At 37.6% G+C, this 19298-nt stretch overlaps 1 protein-coding gene across 1 annotated transcript in view; it reads right to left on the bottom strand.

The window, feature by feature from the left end:
* The window catches only part of LOC133531019 (ribosomal protein S6 kinase alpha-4-like), a 126501-nt gene that overhangs the window by 70777 nt on the left and 36426 nt on the right, over nt 1-19298 (bottom strand). The window contains exon 4 of the mRNA XM_061869094.1: nt 19168-19252. Within this exon, the coding sequence (XP_061725078.1) occupies nt 19168-19252 (85 nt within the window). The remainder of the gene's footprint in view (nt 1-19167; nt 19253-19298) is intronic.

Below are 19298 nucleotides of genomic sequence, written 5' to 3'. Positions count from 1 at the left end.
TTATCGATTTATCGTCTATGTCACCATTCTATTTATATTTCATTATTTTTTTATAAAAATTCTATTTCATATTGAAGGTAAATTAAGGCAATAATAAGGGTGATTTTGTTGTCAGGTTTTTGGATTAAAATCAGGACAAAATAATGTCCTATCAGTATTAAAATTCGTTTTACGGACGACTAGCCGCGAAGTCGCGATTAATAAGCCTGTCCTTACGAACGGAATAAAAATATCGATTTATCCTCAACAATAAGTACTTATATTAATTTATTTTCCATATTCTCATTGAATGCATTTGAGTTAATAATAAGTACAATGCGGGCCCTATTTATCTCCGCCATTATACACGCGGTTCTATCGAGTATTTCCCAACCTCTTAGTGCACCAGGGCTTGGCAACGGTGCAATTGATAAACTTCACGAGTATTCTGATATGAATTTGCAGGAAAGTTCATAAACGCAGTGATAAAGCAATGTAGACAGATAAAGCGAACAATGATCCGAACAGAGCTCGATGATTACTAAAATTCCCTCGTACATTTTTAAGGGGAAGTATTAATAATTCCTGCAAAAAATCGTAAATGATCTTAGATCAAGATGAACAAATAAGTACTGACACACAACTACTTTGGTGTCTGTATGTCTGGCGTAGCCCTACAAGTAGTTATCTGGATACTTAAATTTGCTTAATTAATGTAAGAACACACGAAAGAATTGGTAACTGACGTTACAGTCTCGTGGAATTACCCTCATCAGTGCATGATAGATGTTTCTTATTAATTATAGCATAGGCAAGTGCCTTAGTGCAATAGATTTGACTTCAAGGTAGTTCCCGTGCTGCAGCTACAGTACACGCAGTCACGAACGCTCTCTATACCCGATGGAAAAGACTAAACCGCTATCTTTTATAACTTGCGGATCAGCGGGCTCAAACACCACAGTGACAGCGGAAAAAACGTCCGGCGGCGAATCAAGGCAGCGAAAATCGTTATGAAACTGCAACGCATATGCACCGTTATAACAAGAGACAGGGACCAGGCGCCCCAGCAACCGCTCCTGCTCCCGGGCTGCGCTCTACACTGACACTCTACAACTGGTCGTTCATTAAATCGCTATCACTCATAACTTAACGTCGCGCGTCGGTGGGCTCAAACGCACGTGCAAGCGCACCACAATGGCGGCGGAAAAAGCGTCCGGCGGCGGGTCAAGGCAGCGAAAAGCGTTATGAAATGTGCTTGTTTACTGAACGGTGGTAATGAATTGACTGCTAACGGGTAGGAATTTGGACAAATATGATTTGTCTACGGCGGACAGAGCGGACGTTGTTTGTACTGTACAGGTTTTTTAGAGATGCCATACTAGCGTCTTTGGAGCGTCGGTCGGCGTCTAGTCAGTACTATGGAAAATGGTGGCGCTGCACATTTGCAGTTGACTAGACGCTGACGCTCGTGAGACGCTAGGGTGTGGTCTCCTTATACTACGGGGGTGAAAAATAAGCATAGAGCCAGCCTGATGGCATGAACTCCAGTATCACAGTGTGAGAGAGAGAGAGAGAGAAACGAGAGGTATTGAAGAGTACAAACAAATAGGTGTGAATGTTTTGAAAACATTCACATGTTTTTACAATCTGCTAAAACTTTATTTTGTTATGTGAGGTATCTGTAGGTACAGTCGTTCTGTATTGGTAGATGTTACCTATATATAATCTACAAGTAAAGTCATCGTTTTCATGAGCCAGCAGTGCATCTTTATTATTCTGATTTATCTCAGATCTCATGACACGTGTCTGGGATACCAAAACATATAGTCAAGAGATGAGTCATAAACACAAAAAGCTCATGTCAACAACCCAGTTTTTCCTTTCGAGCGTAGGAGAGATATTAGCTATAACGCACCTGGAATTACTTTGACAACTTCTTCGAAAGCGTTGTACGAGTAATAATCATAACACGAACATGCCTCCATGCAACTCAAATCAATAACTTAGTTAAATTCCCTCGTTTATGAGAATTTAACTCGTGTCGCTTTTGTTTTATTGCGACGTTACGCTGTTTTATTCCACGCGCGGCCTGGATGCTCTAAAATTAGAATATTATACGCATTGGGATACGCCAAGAAAATTTTCATTAAAAGAACAACAACTTAAACAAAGTATTTGCAGTTTAAGTTTTATTTTGTAACGCTAAAAGCTAGCACAACTTGAAGTCATATATTCATTAGATGAGGTTGGCTAACTTTAGGCACCCTAATTTCGCTTAGCCTTTCCTTACAAATTTTTTAATTTAATCATGTGTTAACTTGGGTAAGAGACTCGAGAACGTATAAGTCAGCTTCAAAATATCAAAAACATTGTTTTTTAACGTTATATCGGTAAATATTTTAACAATACAATTCTATCCACAATAAACGCTAATAATATTTATTTTATATGTTCACTGACAAACGACAATGTATTCGCGTACTACGGGCCACTTACGCTTTCAAGGGTTAGGGCAGTTACAGACGGACTGCACGCTACCTGCAACGTCGGCGTGCAGTTCCCGTACAAGTTGCAGTCGGGTTACAGACGTTGCAGTCCGTTTTTACCAGCCAACCAACTCGGAGTTAACCGTTTATACAGGGTTAAACTGTACTGTATATTGGGTTAACTCCAAGTTAGTTGGCTAACCCCGGAACGCGTGAGTGGACCTAAAACAATCTAACAAGCCTACTTCTAGAAAAGGTTTTGAAATTATCATACATTGCAAAATCATGACATAAGTGGCCTTACCCGTTTCGTGTCCCAATTCACAGATGTCAGGAATTCGTATAATTCCCCTTATGCAACGTAGAACTTGCCAAAAATCAATTAGTCTGAAATTAGCATAGACTGCAGTTACTTTGTCATTCTGCTGAATATTTGGGAATATTTTACTACAGTCACGTCTGAAAATATCGGTACGAAAAATCTGTCAAAAATATGTATACACTAACTTAATATATGGGCAATAAATTCACACACATATTTTGGCACTTATTTCGTATCGATATTTTCAGACGTGACCGTACCAAAGAGGATCAGAGTGAGATCTCGCTATTAATTTCAACAATGCTTAATGTGGTTTGAATTATTGCATAAATGTTATCATCACGATCGTGAAGAGATAGATGTCTTTGCTTTTACAAATCAGTGGCTGATCTAACAAAGACGTCTCTTCAAGTACGATAGATGCTCATTAATAAAAGTTAGCTGACGAAAATTGGTGTTTTGCCCCACAGATTCGACAGATAGACCAAAAGATTTGCTGACAAAACGCTGACTTCATGACAAGCTGATTTCGCACGCATATTTCAACTTTCAACCCTATGCCTTGCGCTTTAGTTATCATCCAAAAGAAAAACATGAAATGAATTACACGATGTTTCAAAAACTCTGTATGGTGGTAAAATAATGTGTTAATAGACCCATATGAACCAATAATGTTGACCCTTGGCCTGTGGTCAGTTCAAAGGTAGCTTTACGGTTGACAGTTACTGATTTGACAATGACAATTGACGTGTATTGTAAAGCCAAAAGAATCAAATATGTTAGCAACTTTTGAAAAACACAATAAAAGTCAATGCAACATTCACATTTCGTGTGAAGTTTATCTTCATTATTTTGCAAGAATATGACACACGTCTTACATTTTTATTGGTGTTTAAACTTCTTTTCACTTCATATAAATATAAGTGCTTACATTGTTGAATATTTCAGCTGCTTATCATTTTTTATACTGCCTGAAATATAGTTCCTTTCTATAGTTCCTGCCACGCTGAGGGCGGCGGGTAAATGTAACATCCAAAGCCACAAATCACACGCGAAACAAGAAACCAAGAGACATATTCAGACACATGAAATCGATTTCAACATCAATGCTTCGCATTCACACATGTAACTGCGCTTCAGAACGAGCGTGACATACGTAAAATATGATATCAATAATTCTCAGAATACTCCTCCAACGCAAGGGCGCGTGAAAATCGTGACTATTGTAATACTTTAATTGCCGCGTTGCACAATATGTGAGATGGGTCGTTATAAATGTGTTTGGTGAAAACACTGTCAGTTAGCTGAATATTGTTAAACCCTATTGCGAAGCCATAAGGTTCATTGTAAGTCAGTGTTGATTTCAGTACTGTAGGCGCAGTGGGTCAAGGCGTTCGAATGTGGGTCCGCAAATGTTTTGGCGTTTATTTGGCAATTGTTGGCAACGCGCGTTTTTATGAGAATTTTGTTTATTATTTGAAAATTATTTTTCGACCTGTATTTGCACGATCATTGTAGGAGTACAAACTCCTACTCCTATAAACAATTTTATAGTAAATATCTAATAAACAAAAATCACTTTATTGATTTCGTCTATTTCCTTTTTATGTCACTTTTTCGTTTAACTTATTACCTATTCACTGCATGTGAAGTTCTAATCGATGCCGAAGTGGGTAAAGGTCAGATGGGTAAGTGCAAACAACTGTTAAAGGTAGGTTGACCAGGCGTCTACAATTTTTCGGGACATCAGTTTTTCAGCAACTGGATTTGGTTATGTCCCGAAATTTGAGGAGTCCCATTAGGGACAGAACATTGTCTCGAATTTTAATCATTCATTAGACACTAAAACCTAATAAATTACTAAGCGTTCTTTTTTTTCAGTAGGTATCAATAAAAGGTTTTCAACGAAATATATAGTAACTATGACTATGTTGATGTATTGTTCTAATTAGCAATCCCTCAAATGGGAAAATTCATAACTGTTTAGTGTTTGTTACCCACTGTTAGGTTGTAATTTAAAGATACGTAAGTACGTTGATTTCAAACAAATACATCCAATTAAGGTCAATGTGGAGAAGACCGGCATATAAAATGTGTTGCTAAGAAGACGGTCATAGGGCAATAGCTGTTGTATTTATATACGTACGTCGCTCTGACACAGTCAGAAGAGCTTCACTACTGCTGCTCTACCAACCTTCTCTAAGTGGAATATGTGTACAAACGCAAGAGTTAATAAAAGCGATGAAGGAGCTTGTAGACGGTATTACCTTATAGACGGTTTCTCCACATTGGCCTTACAGTACAACCCGCTTAATACCATCTGCTTTAATACGATTTCCCGCATAACAAGTATTTTCAAAACAGGTCCCTGCAGGGTTTTCATAACATAAGTACATTTTTTCCACGGTTTCGCGTTCCCGCTTAAGATGCGTTTCTGGCGTGTTCCTATCCGAGTATTATATGTCTCAAATTTTAACCCCGAATTTCGAAGATGGCTGTCCTGCAAAATAGGAAATCTGGTAACCCTAGTTATAGGGCACTTTATTTGACACGTGTAAGGTGACCGTGCCACGAGTATTGTATCGAGAGATTAGCCTTTACAAAGCCCTTTGTGGCCAGTTACATCATGAGTCGATATTTATTTTTGTGACCTAAGCGTTTATGTCAATATGCGCGAAAATTGAGAGGAATAAATAATATCCCGGGTCACCTTGTGGTATTCTGGGAATGCGATGACTCAGCAATAACCGCCGTAACCGGTCACATTGATTTCATTTTGACGCGATACGATGTCTACCAGGAAAGAATTAGGTTGTAGTGAAGAGTCAAACGCCTTCATAGGACAGTCAGCAACGGGATCATGTACTAAGCCTATTGGTTCGCTTAGCAAAAATAGCTAAGCGAACCAATAGGCTTAGTACATGATCCCGTCTTTTTCTAACTATGTTAATTTAAGAGGGACGGGTAGTCTATCTCGCCTCGAGATACTGTCGCACCAATCATGTGCTAGCCCGGCACGTATCCAAAGTGATCTGATGTGTAGATAATTTTGAATACCCGCCCGCTGAAAGTATTACCATTAAGTATTTTCAAGCGTAAATTTAAGAGTTGGCTGATACAAGAATGTTTTTATTCAATTGATGTTTTTTTTTTGGCGATTTTTGAAATGACTAGACCCTGACAATTATAATTAGAACATTTGTAACATTCTTGTTTTTTAACGTTGTAATTATAAGAAGTGATATGTATAATATTTAATATTAGATTTATCCGCATAGTTAATAGATGTACGTGGGTAATACTGAGAGTTTCTGGAATGAGCCATTTAGAGGTCACGCAATGAAAATGTTTATTTATTGAAAATATAACTTATCTATTTTTAGATACAATTTGTTCGGTGATGATTTGTATTTTAGGAATGCTGTTTGAAAATATATTCCAGGGATTTTGTAAAGTTTTTTTTTATATTTTTTTAAGTTCCAGGAACTTTCAGTATGACCTAAGTATGTGAGTTTGTGTTTTTGCATACCATATTTTATGCAAATTAAAGATATTTGATATTTAGCCACTTCTGCTTTCTATTCTCGCATTTTATAGGTGCTTTGGTATCGAGGTAAAGTAGAATGAATAAGACTAAAAAAGTGAATAAATTTTTCACCTTACGCTCATGTTACGGTGGCGGAGGCGGAACGGCCAAGCCATATATTTTGACTAAGTTGTAGAGTTTGCGAAGTTAGGGCTTGTAGAGTTAGAAGCTTGGCTCTACAAAACATCTGATAACTTTTTGACAGTGCGAGCCTCATGGTTTCGTCTTGGCAACATTTTACATTAAAATGTTTTTGATGGGATTCTTACTCACAAATATTCCTTCACTGTACAAATTGGTTTCCTTATGAGTTCGTGTTTTATTGTCTCACCTGACGAGTGACTATAGATGAAAATCAGTGAGTAGAAGACTATTTAGTATGTACTCTTGTTTAAAGAGTAATAAAGACAAACTTTCAACCTTTTTGCCTTAAACCTGCAACCGCAAAACTGCCGGAGTTAAATTACTATCAAAGTACTGTAGCAAATAACACTTGACCCTACTCATAGTGTTGTGTTCCTGCCGGTGAGTAAGGTTGCCAGAGCTCAACGAGGGGGGTGGGGATAGGGTCGGCAACGCGCATGTAACTCCTCTGGAGTTGCAGGTGTACATAGGCTACGGAGACTGCTTAACATCAGGCAGGCCGTATGCTTGTTTGCCACCAACGTAGTATTAAATTTTTTTTATAAAAACTCCATTTTAGCACTAGAATTCGAATTAAAAGTCTCTGAGAAGTGACTCTTTTCAAAGCTAATAAACGTGAAATTCGTGCGGCGTAAGTTGCTCTCGGCTTGACCCAGTTTCGGAAATATTGCAGTACAAAAGTTGGGATATTATGTGTAGACGTTGCTGGCATTGGAATTAAGTGTTATAGTGCTTTATGATCTTAAATACTGGTTGTCCTTTTTACATGCAACGGTTGTTTGTTTAGATCAAATTAAGTTGCCTGACCATCTGACATCTTGGAAGCACGATTAGAACTATTAATAGTTTCCGTTACCCGATTACGTATACCCCATTTCATTTACCATGGCGGGATTCCACTTGAGGCAGTCATTAGGCGTAAACAATACAAGTAGTGACAGCAAAAGATAACCAGCGAACTTTTTTGCGGCGTCGTGTCTTACATGTAACTGTCCGGTATTGATCCTTTTGCGTTATTATTTGACCACACGCGGGCTTTGAAGAGCAGAGCCCGTAAAGCAATTGTTAAACAATAGATCAACATTATGGTTCTCTTAGTGCAGTTTCAAGTGGAAGCCCGTCATGGTAAATGAAATGGGGTATACGGTTCCCACCGAAACGGCGGAGTCGGAGCGCATTTCACATTTATACGGTCGCAAGCCGGTCGGCTCCTCGCGGACGCGGACGGCATCGCTTCTGTGTACTAACACTTTGTTTTTCTATATATTATTTTGAGTAGGGTTTGCAATCCGGATCGTACATGTTACGAGTATACAATTATCTGGATCCGGATACCCGGATCTTCCCATACCTTTCAGATCCGTTGTACAAACCCTAATCTTGAGGATGATTAATAGATTCCAGTTTTTAGAACAAAACTATGCAAAAAGCCCAATTTCCTAGCCAGCACCACAGCACGTACATTTCTAAGCAGTCAAAAGCTCGGTAATCGATTAGGCATTCCTCGTTCAACCAGGTCACTTGATTCCGAGCACCGTGACTCATTACCTATAATGGTGTCCCTTGTTGCTTAAGATATAGAGTTCAGATTCAGGCAGAAAATATGAGATCCACTCATAGAAAGCAAATAGCAACTGCACTTTATTTCTTGAAATATGGTGATAGCGATAGCGCTGTATCGTCAAGGAATTTAATATCAGTACCATTTATTTGTTACGGTGACCATAGTATAAGGATCCTAGCGACTTTCATATTTTAATGGTCATTAAAAAAAAAATTCTCTGACACTTGCATCTCTAAAGAATTTTAGTATTGGTTGTTTGTATTTTTTTGTGTAATTCGACAATTAGAGACTGTATACATTTATTTATTTTATTCGAAAAACCAACAGCTTAAGTAAACTAAAACTACTAACATAAATACATATTTACATATATACTGATACATAGCAGAGCCTGCTCTAGATCTGGAATGACTTCCGTTGACTAGGGCAGTACCTGCACCTTACAGAAAACCCAATAACACTATACCCTACTCATAGTGTTGTGTTCCTGCCGGTGAGTTAGGTTGCCAGAGCTCAACGAAATTTCAACGAGAGTTCTGATAAATACATATATACTGATACATATCAGAGAACACATATACATCTCTAATAAAGTATCTAATACATTTTTAATTGATTCCATATTTGTAATTGAATTTGGTAATTTATAGCAAAAAATTGACACGTAAAAGTGTGGCTTATTTGCTGAATAAATGTTTGTTTGTCTGTGAATGTCACCGTGACAAGGTACAATATATATGAAATTAAATTCTTTGACTGCAAATTAAAGGAACAGTGGAAAGATTCGGGCGGTCGGCCGAGACTGGAACTCGCGGCTCCGGGATAGGATCGGGCAGGCCCACTGCCGGCCAACTGACCTACCGACACTTACCCGTTGACAGCGAATACATTTGTAGAAGTTACTGTTTGATATTAAAATTAATTTAGTGCAACATACTGAAGACATGTTGGTGCGCGGGACGTTACGCTTCCGCAACTGATCGCTGTATCAGTGTGATAACCGCCTTAAGAGGCTGTCAATACCTAAAGCGCGCACACTGTCTATTTGTATCGGAGTAAATGACATAGCACTGTCGCATGTTACTGGGCCTGGGCAAGGGAATAATAAGAAAAATATTTAAATAAAAAAAAGTGGATTATTAGTTATTAGTGTAATATTTTACTCAACCACGGTTTAGATATAAATGTTTTGAAATTGTGATTTTAATTGCAGACCCATAAGTCAAAACAATAAATACATAAAACCGTTTAATTGTGATTTTAAGACCAATCTTTGCAATTATTTTCTATCGAGCCGATTTCGTTCAATCGTGTATCGAGTACAACCACGGTCTTTGAAAAATAATTAATATGAACAAATATTTTTATTACTTGACTAAAACAAATAGTCTTTCTTAAAAAACTGTTTAAGTAACATCAATTTCAAGGACATTGGGTGTTGACAGCCTCTTAAACGTATAAAAACTAGCTCGAATCGCAGTACAGTACGGCTACCACCAGTTTGACACTGACATATTCGGTAACGTCGGCGTAACTTACTTTCTATACACTAATATGCCAGTACGAGCGAGATGCATATTAGAAAGTAAGTTACGCACGCTAACGAATGTCAATATCAGGTCAATGTCAACCTCGTGGTAAGCGTACAGTGCACTATAACATCACGTGTATATTCACCTTTTACTATAGAATTATATATTATATCCAAAAATATATATCCTTCACAAGGACTTAACAAATATATGTATTCAAATATATTATGTAATGCCATCTGCTATCCCAGTCTTTATCATTGCAGTAACGAGTGAAAGAGACAGTAATATGTTTCAGCCATAAACCAGACAAGTGTAATTTGCGGGTCACCTTGCGGAGTCAAATAGGACAGATCCGTAATTTTTATTAAACACGGGTAACTGACACAGTAATGTGTTTATATTTATATTTTTTTAAACTACATCGGTAGCAAATAAGCATACGGCCCGCCTGATGGTAAGCAGTATCCGTAGCCTATGTACGCCCGCAACTCCAGAGGAGTTACATGCGCGTTGCCGACTCTAACCCCCTCCCCCCCTCGTTGAGCTCTGGCAACCTAACTCACCGGCAGGAACACAACACTATGAGTAGGGTATAGTGTTATTGGGTTTTCTGTAAGGTGCAGGTACTGCCCCAGTCAACGGAAGTCATTCCAGATCTAGAACAGGCTCTGCTCTAGATCTGGAATGACTTCCGTTGTGCTGTGCCCAACCACACAAAGCGAGATGACATTCACAATGCCCATACCTCTCTTGTGGACGTAGTTTAAGGACGTACCCGGGTCCAAATATGAATACCTACTTATACTATAAATAATAAAATTAATAAAAGTAGCTCTGTATGACTATCTGTTACCTCTTCGCGACTAAACACAGAGGTGGTGCTAATTCATATAAGATACTTGACCCATGTAAGGGCCACCTTATTTACTTTAGATCCAAAACTAAATTCATGATTTAAGAAAAAATCAACAAAAAGAAATATTATATATTACATTGACCCAATGGTTGACTAGTAGAGAATGCCTTTTGGCATTAAGTCCGCCATTTGTATATTTTATTTCTTTATTTGTTCAGTCATCACCATTCAAAGCACCGAGCAAAAGCTAGGTTGAGATATAAATAATAAACTGTGTGCTATTTTAGGACATAAAAACAAGCGACTGATTTGAACGTTTATTTTTATCATTTATGATAAATAATATTTCGAACGTAAAGTTTTGTTGCAAAACTAAGTAAACTGTTTGTGATTGTCGAATATATAAAACTATTATTTCTTTTATTATAATGACTTTTGTTATCAAAAGAATTATATCTATTCTATCTATTTGGCAACTAAAATAAAATTACTAGGTATACTTAGTTATTTAGCCCACAGCAATTTGTTATACATAAACAACAACCTAGTACAATAATTGGAGACTAAAAAGAATCGTTACCAGACCAGCGACATAGGCTTAACAATTAGAAAACTACACCCAACCCATCCAATACCAACTCTAACTCAACAGCATAAAGTCAAAAATCACTTGAAAAAAGTCATAGCCGCATCATTTACGCAAGGCACTGCGTTACTCCTAACGCCTATTTAGCACAAGCGAGTCCAAGTTTCACAAACACCAGTATAAAGCCTCTCACAGATCTGTTAAGATTTCACAGGTCCAGTTAAACTGGTATGACAGAGAGCTTGACTCGGTAAGGTAAGGTAACGGTATGTTCCCTTGACCTGCTTGCTTGGACTAGAATCGAACCCCTAATAGAGTATTAGTCATATCATTACTGATGTGCTTTGGTGCATGAAGATATTGTAGATTGTGTTGAGGACTAGTCGGAAGACAAGTATTAGTAAAATTTCTGGCATTTTAGTATCTGAGTCGTACAGATAAAAAAAAAGTTGTACTTAATCTTGCGGAAGAGTGTTACATATATCAGAAAATTCGGATTTATCTATATATACCTTATCCAGGTATATCTAAAGAAGAGACGAGAACCGAATTATTGTTGTGGTCATAACCTTCTTAGAGTTGGCAACGCGCAATAACTGCTTGACTGGCTCGATTTGTCAATTGTAACTACTCGTAAGAAAAGTTACCTAAACTGGGGCATTTATTAAATACATTCGCGAAAAATAACTTTCAAATCGGCGAAAAGTACAGAGAACAGTAGCATAACCACGATTGCCTTAGCACTGTCAAACTGACATATTGACTAACGTCTGCGTAACTTATTTTCTATACATCTCGCTCGCCCTAATATGCGAGTACAAGCGAGATGCATAGAAAGTAAGTTTCACACACTAGCGAATATGTCAGTGTCAAACTTGTGGTAGCCGAAGAGATACAGATTGGAAACGCCACTGCATCTCGCTCACATGGTCAAAAGTATCTGAAATAACTAAGTCATAAGTCACCTCGCTTATTTAGCTTCTTATATTTTTATGACAGGAGGCACACGAGCACATGATGGACATCTACAACACCAGAGGGGTTCCAAGTGGGTTGCCTGCCTTTTAGATGTGAGTAGGTACAGGTACACTCTTTTCTTGAATGTTTGAAGGTCGTATCGGTTCAGAAATACTTCTTCTGTTGTAATACCAGCTGACAACCTGACAGCGATATGGTTCGGCGACCAAACATAGCGTTCATTAAGAAGTATTGTCTGTGGGTTTGTAGATCGAATTCAAACGTGTGCTAGTAGGTCAAGGTAATAGCAATGGCGATAATAGTTTCAGAGTATGGCGATTAGACAGATAATTGCTATGCTATCTAAGTTAAGAGAATTTATACATAAAGTTCAATGAAGCAAAAATATCTACGTTTTAAATGCAGTCTAAATATCTCTTCACAGTGAAATACCTATAGTGTCAAACTTTTGAGTATGTCAGTCGAATCAAAGTCGGTCGAATCGGCCAAAAAAGTCGGGATATTTTTGATAACTAAGCGTACAAGTCTAGCTAAGGTTTAAAGCTTTCTTCACTACCATTCAGTGACGCAACGTCTTTAGAACTCCCACTGGCTACCTATTTTAAGGACACACACGAAATGCAATAGATCTCAAAACAAACGTAAAACAAATGAACGATTTACGCCCTGCAACCCAGACACTCCGATAGAACATTAAAAACACCACATTGATAGCGGTTTGTAAATTGTGATATTACAATCACAAAACCAACCGCAATACTATTGGGACAACTAAGTATCATGGTCATGATAAACTGCTGAAAGTCTGTTTTGTTGACATTCTAGAATCCAGGTCCGTCACAAGTGAAAGTGGTGAAAGGTAACCTGAGATTTTTGCTCTGATAAATACGCTTAATGTATCAAGATTGTTTTCTTATTTATCTAATAAACTTGAATAGCCTTGCGAATAAAATAGATAAGATCAAGACGATCTGACGAAATGACAATTCGGTTGCATACTAAAACATAATATTTAATTTTAATGACATTATTCATAAAAGCGTTACTGGCCCGAATTAGCGATGAATCGTCTGTCTTTATCTGTGAATTGGACTTATGTATTTGTAAGAAAGGCTAAAACATAATGTAACCAAATCAGGCCCGTAAAGTTTTATGAATAAGGGGGTAATTCAGCTTGATTCTCGTGAAATTTAGACCGGATATATTGCGAATTTATTTGTTACAACGTTCCGACGCAAGTTGGTTGTAGTCGCGAATACCTGGGATCTAGCAAGGATGACAATCATTTGCAGAAAACGAAACGAAACGCTATTTTCTATCCATCACTCTTTCACATTAGTGCGATAGAGGCAGCTATAGTTTCGTTTTGTTTCTCTGCGAACAATTGTCATCTTGGCTAGGTCCCCAGACACATTCCGTGTATATATTCCGTGCTCCCACATGTCCCAGCAAAATGTCAATAACAGAGATCGATTGTCGATTGCCCAATTAACTACCCAGTCTTTTATAAATTCAAAATTCAAAATTCAAAATTCAAAAATGTATTCTGCAAGTAGGCCTCAAGGGCTCTTTTACAAGTCAATACAACATTTATAGTAACATCATATAGTGACATGAAAAATACATAACAACATTTATAAATACAACAGCCAATACCTGGGTAAACATTACATTATAATAATCTTAAAATAAATAATTAATACAATACAATAGAGATGTATAGTCTCTATGGTTAAAAACACATTAAATCTGGAGATGTAAAAGGTCCCCAATGTCAGAATACTAATACTAATAAAATTTGGAGGTGTAAAGTCTCTCCAAGTGTCAAAATAAAATTTATACTAAATAAATAAACCGCGTCTGGACTGTTAAACTAGCAGTCTCATAAACCAATGCTACATTCTGTACATAACTAGTATGTACCAAGTTAAGTATATTATACAATATGACAGAGACGTATAGTCTCCACGGTTAATACATTAAGTTTGGAGATGTATAAGGTCCCCACGGTCTGAGAAAAATAATAATACACAATAATAAGATTTGGAGGTGTAAAGGTTCTCCAAATGTCAAAGAATAAAAAAAATAAAAAATTGTATGAAATACATATTTCACGTCAAGAGACTGTTAAGCTAACAATCTTAAAACTAGTTCTACAGAATACATAACTACTATGTATTTAATATGTCAATGTCATCATCAAAATAACTAAAACATAACAAACATTAATACATAAGGTACATTAATACATATACCAATAACTCATGTTTTAATTAATTCCATTTTGAAGAGAACCTTCTTAAAATTGGAGCGAAAATAGGTTTCGCATAAGTTAGTGCGTAGGCGGTAATCAAGGACTGTCTGACGAGTAGTTTACCAAGGCCGAGCGCCAACTATGACTTCAATACGAGGCAGGCCAGACATTCACTGCTCCTAAGGAATAGTATTTTCTCAAAAAATATTGGATGCCTTTGTGGTGATCTAATCGGTAGTCAAACTCAAGGTTCATTAGACTTATTACAAATAATATCGAAGTTTCAGTGAAACGAAGCGTACATCGCCATCTTGTTTAGCTGAAAAATTCGAAGCACGAAATTGTCTTGAATTTTACACATCTTACTCAACCTCTATCTTTGCTACAAGTAGAGACGCTTTTACTGTAACACCGTAACACGTAGTTGCTTCAAAATATACATTACGAGAGAGGCCGGGATACGAAGGATTGCAGGCTCAGTAGGATAGGCCGAGATGTGTTTTTTATTAAAATTGCAATGAAAAAAAATTGTAGTCAATTTATTTATTCGTAGGTTTACACAGCTAAAACCAAAATATGAATCTACCACTATTTGAGGGTTGAATGCCAAGACGTGTCACAACTTGACGTTTAAAAACAAAAGAAGGTTGCTTTATAGGCCTAGGTGTGTAAGGCTCAATGAAATTCCTTTACTCATCGCACCGGATACGTAGTATTTTCGGACCTAAAATGAAGTAAGTCATGTCAACATTTCATTGCAAGTTGGAGAAAAATGAGATCCTGGCCCCTACTTCACTACGCATCGACGCTATACTTACCGCAATACCAACTGGCGACTGAGATCATAATGCTATCTCCATTACCCATGTTCAGACCAACCAAGAGTGATAGAGTGTATGGATGAATGGTTGTAATAAATAAAATAGAATATTGATACATGTGTTCATTCGTCAAACACAACTTACAGACTGACTCGATACATGATTGATACCTACTACGTAAATACGTAACGTAGCTTATATTATAATACGTAACTCTAAACATACACACAACAGATGGCACAAGAGATGGCATTATGACCTCAGTCGCCAGTTGGTAATGCGGTAAGTAAGATACGGTTGTCACTCAGCGACCCATCAGAAACGTACAGGAAATAGTCATGGGCAGGTGACAATTGACAAGTTGGTGAAATAGGCGCCTGAAAGAAATAATGAAAGGTCTCTAAACCCAACACGAAGTTAACATATAACTAACTATTGTTGCTCAGTGATCCAAAAAGAAATGGACTTGGCCTCCAAACGAGAGCGTGCCATCTGTCCCGATCCTGCACAACTTCCTGCCAGTTATTGACGAGAAGCTGAAGTAGATCCGCCGCCACACTGTCTTCCCAGCGATACTTGGGCCGACCCACCGGACGGCTACTAGTCGGTCGTCTCATGAACGCCCTCTTGACAGGCCGATCCTCGCCCATTCGAGTAGGTGACCGATCCAGAGAAATCTGGGGGCTTTCGTTTCGCCGATGTTATTGGGCTCGGCTACTAACTTCTCGATCTCGGCGTTTTTCCGCAGTCTCCGGGTGACGGCACCTGGAGACTCCGGAAAAACTCTCTCTCTCTGAATAGGTACCAGGATCTTGCGAAAAACTTTTCTCTCTGTTAACATATATTATATCCATCTTTGTTTATCCTCATCAAAAACCTCCGCAAAGGCAACATGACCCATTACGCAGCTCGGGTCGTTAGACCCAGACCTGACCTCAGAGGTAGTTCGACGCCCGAAGGACCTTAGAGGTCTGGAGGTTCAACGGTCTAGCGGTCGCCCTATCGATTAGACCTAGACTGGTGCCTAGACGGATGGATATTGATTTGACACACAAGTTAGTATCCTAATTTAGTGGAATTATTCGTGTTTAAAAAATGGATGTCTTTGCCTTGCCATTAAATAACTCAAGTGTTTTTGATACATTTTATGAAAGAAAAATCAAAAGCAAAAGATATATCAAAACAATCAAAAGGATAAAATCTATGACTTGGCAACATGATCACCTAACCTATAAGCATCATTTAGCATTTTTTTCTGAAATAGAATAATGAGCACCTTCCGGCGTTTATGTCAAATTAAGGCTTAAAACATTAAAATTAACCTAGCCTAGTTGGTAGTGATTCTGCTTGCGAAGCAAGAAGTGTGTTTTATGTTTTTGTCACGAATATTCCGGGGAAACAATTTAAATTATTGATATAGGAACTACCCATCTGTCATTAAATTGAACTCGCTAGAATCCGATGTCTGGAGATTACTTACGAAAGTAACTCAATAAAGACTTCGTATATCTTTATATAATACCCATCTCATAAAATGAGTCAAAGCTATCTTCTCAAAGGGCAAATGGATTATATTACTGCAACCTACATGAAGTTAGATGAATGTGAGCATTTATATGTCAACTTATTGGGACACTGACAGATTTACACGTCCTCGGAGAGTAATATATTAGTCCGGTAAATAAGCCCTGGGAGTAACGTATTGCGAATATCCTGTAACATTTACCTATGTTTCGGTATTTTACTAGTGCGTAGATTTATTTGGTGCAATCAGATGGAATTTGTTCGTTAGTTTAGTTACCATAAAATTGTTCAAATTTTACCATTAAGTCTACAAGTAGCAAAAAGATAAGTTACTAAGCGACTCACTCGATAGATATAATATAAGCATAAGTTAAAACCATTCTTAAAATGTCCGCGCCTCCAAGTCCATTACCTGATTTCTTTTACGGAAGATCTGTCGAATTATCCGGGTATTCTTATTTTAGACTAGTTGGGTCTGGATTGCAACCCTAACCTCCACTAATAAACATTTATATTTGAACGTTAGAGACCTAATTTTAAATAGGTTCTAGGGTTTTCCTTCAATCATATGTGAGCGCATTGCTCTGATAATCAGTATAAATTAAAGAAAAGCTCAAACAAACTATGTTTTGCAGACTAATTCTCAATTCAACCCCTATTCCTGGTTAATCCCTTCACCAATCCAAAATGCCCGCATATTTAAATATAATTATTTTCTTTTATGGTCAGAGCAGGACGGATGCTTAACAAAGGATGTATAATACCAGTTGCGCAAGTCTAGACAGCTAAGCTTTTTACAATATTCAGAGAAACGTGTCAAGGGCATCCTTTGTACATGATAACTAATTATTCTAGAAGCTTCGTTGGCTTTTAGTTAGATAAAATGTCAGTTTCATCCCTAGAAGTAATATCGTATAGTCTTTCTTAATAGACTTGTCTTGAGCACTTTAATATAAATTAGCTTAAATTTACGCTGTATTTTTAACTCTGCAAGTTTTTCAATATTAAAGAAATAAACGTCACGTGAATACAAAATTGCCATGCAGTAAATTACATCCATGTCAAACAAAAAAGACATGTTGTTTTATCCTAATTATTGGGGGTATAGATGTATGTTATGTTACTTAGTCGCTCGTCATTTTTCTTCGCCTGTTTTACTTGAAGCTTGGACTATTTAACTTTTTACCTTACCTAAGCACGACCTAACCTTATCTTTATAATACATGGAAATCATACCAAAAAAAGAGGTGTTGCCTTACATCAAATGAGGTAGTTCTGTTTTATATATATATTGGTAGTGATGAAATAGTAATGACAAATCCAAGTTTTCCACCTCGAAAGCCCTTCGGATCATTGTGTGTATAATATACAGTACAGCGAGGGAAAATGTTATAACTCGTATCTCTTGTATATCTTTGATGAATCAGGCTTGTCGTCTGAATCCACAGCACTCCTTTTGGGGCCAGCGTGTGTGGTAGCATTTCTTCGTCAACCTGATCAGGCCGGTTGAAATTGTCATTTGATGATGGATTATCAATGAATGGTTTTTCACACATCTCCGGTCCTGTATATTCTCGCAGGATTGACCATTGCTGTAGTTGCAAACAACTGAGCATTTGAGTCCTGCTTTCCTGCAACCACAAGTGCTGGTACAACCTTTTTTGCAATAACAGTTGGTTCAAAATTTTGCAAACCTTTGAAAAGCCGTATCTTAGAAACTATTTGGCTTACTAAGACTTAATTATAGTCAATTAATTGCAAATATCCTCTTCTTAAAAGTGTGCATAGTGACTTTTGCCTTAACTTCGGTTCTTAGTGGAATTTTTTTACAAAAACTTTAAAAAATCCTAAAATTTAATGGATTTTCATGTACTTTACAATGATCCCAAGGGCTTTCGAGGGCGAAAAGTTGGATTTGTTATTACCATTTCATCACTACCAACATATTAAAAAAGTGGCTGTGATATAATCGGACAGACAGACGGACATGACGAATCTATAAGGGTTCCGTTTTTTGCCATTTGGCTACGGAACCCTAAAAACAGAACTTCCTCATTTGATGTTAGGTAAAATGTACCGATTCCATGGGCTATTATCGCAATGTACGGTCAGCTGAAGAGAAAAAGTACCCCCCCTGCATACAAAAATTCTATGCAGGGGGGGTACCTTTTCTCTGGAGCTGACTGTACTAAAAGAGATGAATCGTAAGACCTAAGTTAGTCCGTGGGTGCTAAATATCGTTTAGCCTCAGCAGCTCAAACAAGAGTAGCGTAGTAGTTTCCTCTATAGAAATACCATAATAAAAATATGATTAAATACCTTTCACCTTGTAGTTGTATTCTCGATGCTAAAAAGAAAATTTGTATGTGCAACATGAGACCAAAGTTATTAGCACCTCGTGCCCTAGGTCCGTCGTTACACTCAAGATTCGTAATTAGAATTTGCTCGAGACTTAGCATTAGCGGTCGCAGCAAAAACCAACTTTGCTCACTTGTTGCACAAATAACTATTTCAAGGATATGTGAGACTTACCAAGTATGAGGTGTAGTTTGGAGTCTGTCTGGAAGGCGTAATGTAGTGTAACCAGGAACGGGCACTCTCTCACTGCTTCCAGGACCTGGGGAAACCTCGCCTTAATACTTTGGTCTACGTGACTTATGGGA

This window comes from Cydia pomonella, chromosome 24, assembly GCF_033807575.1.
Source record: "Cydia pomonella isolate Wapato2018A chromosome 24, ilCydPomo1, whole genome shotgun sequence".
Taxonomy (NCBI): domain Eukaryota; kingdom Metazoa; phylum Arthropoda; class Insecta; order Lepidoptera; family Tortricidae; genus Cydia; species Cydia pomonella.
Note: the sequence above shows the minus strand (reverse complement) of the source record. Positions and strands in the feature narration are given on the sequence as shown.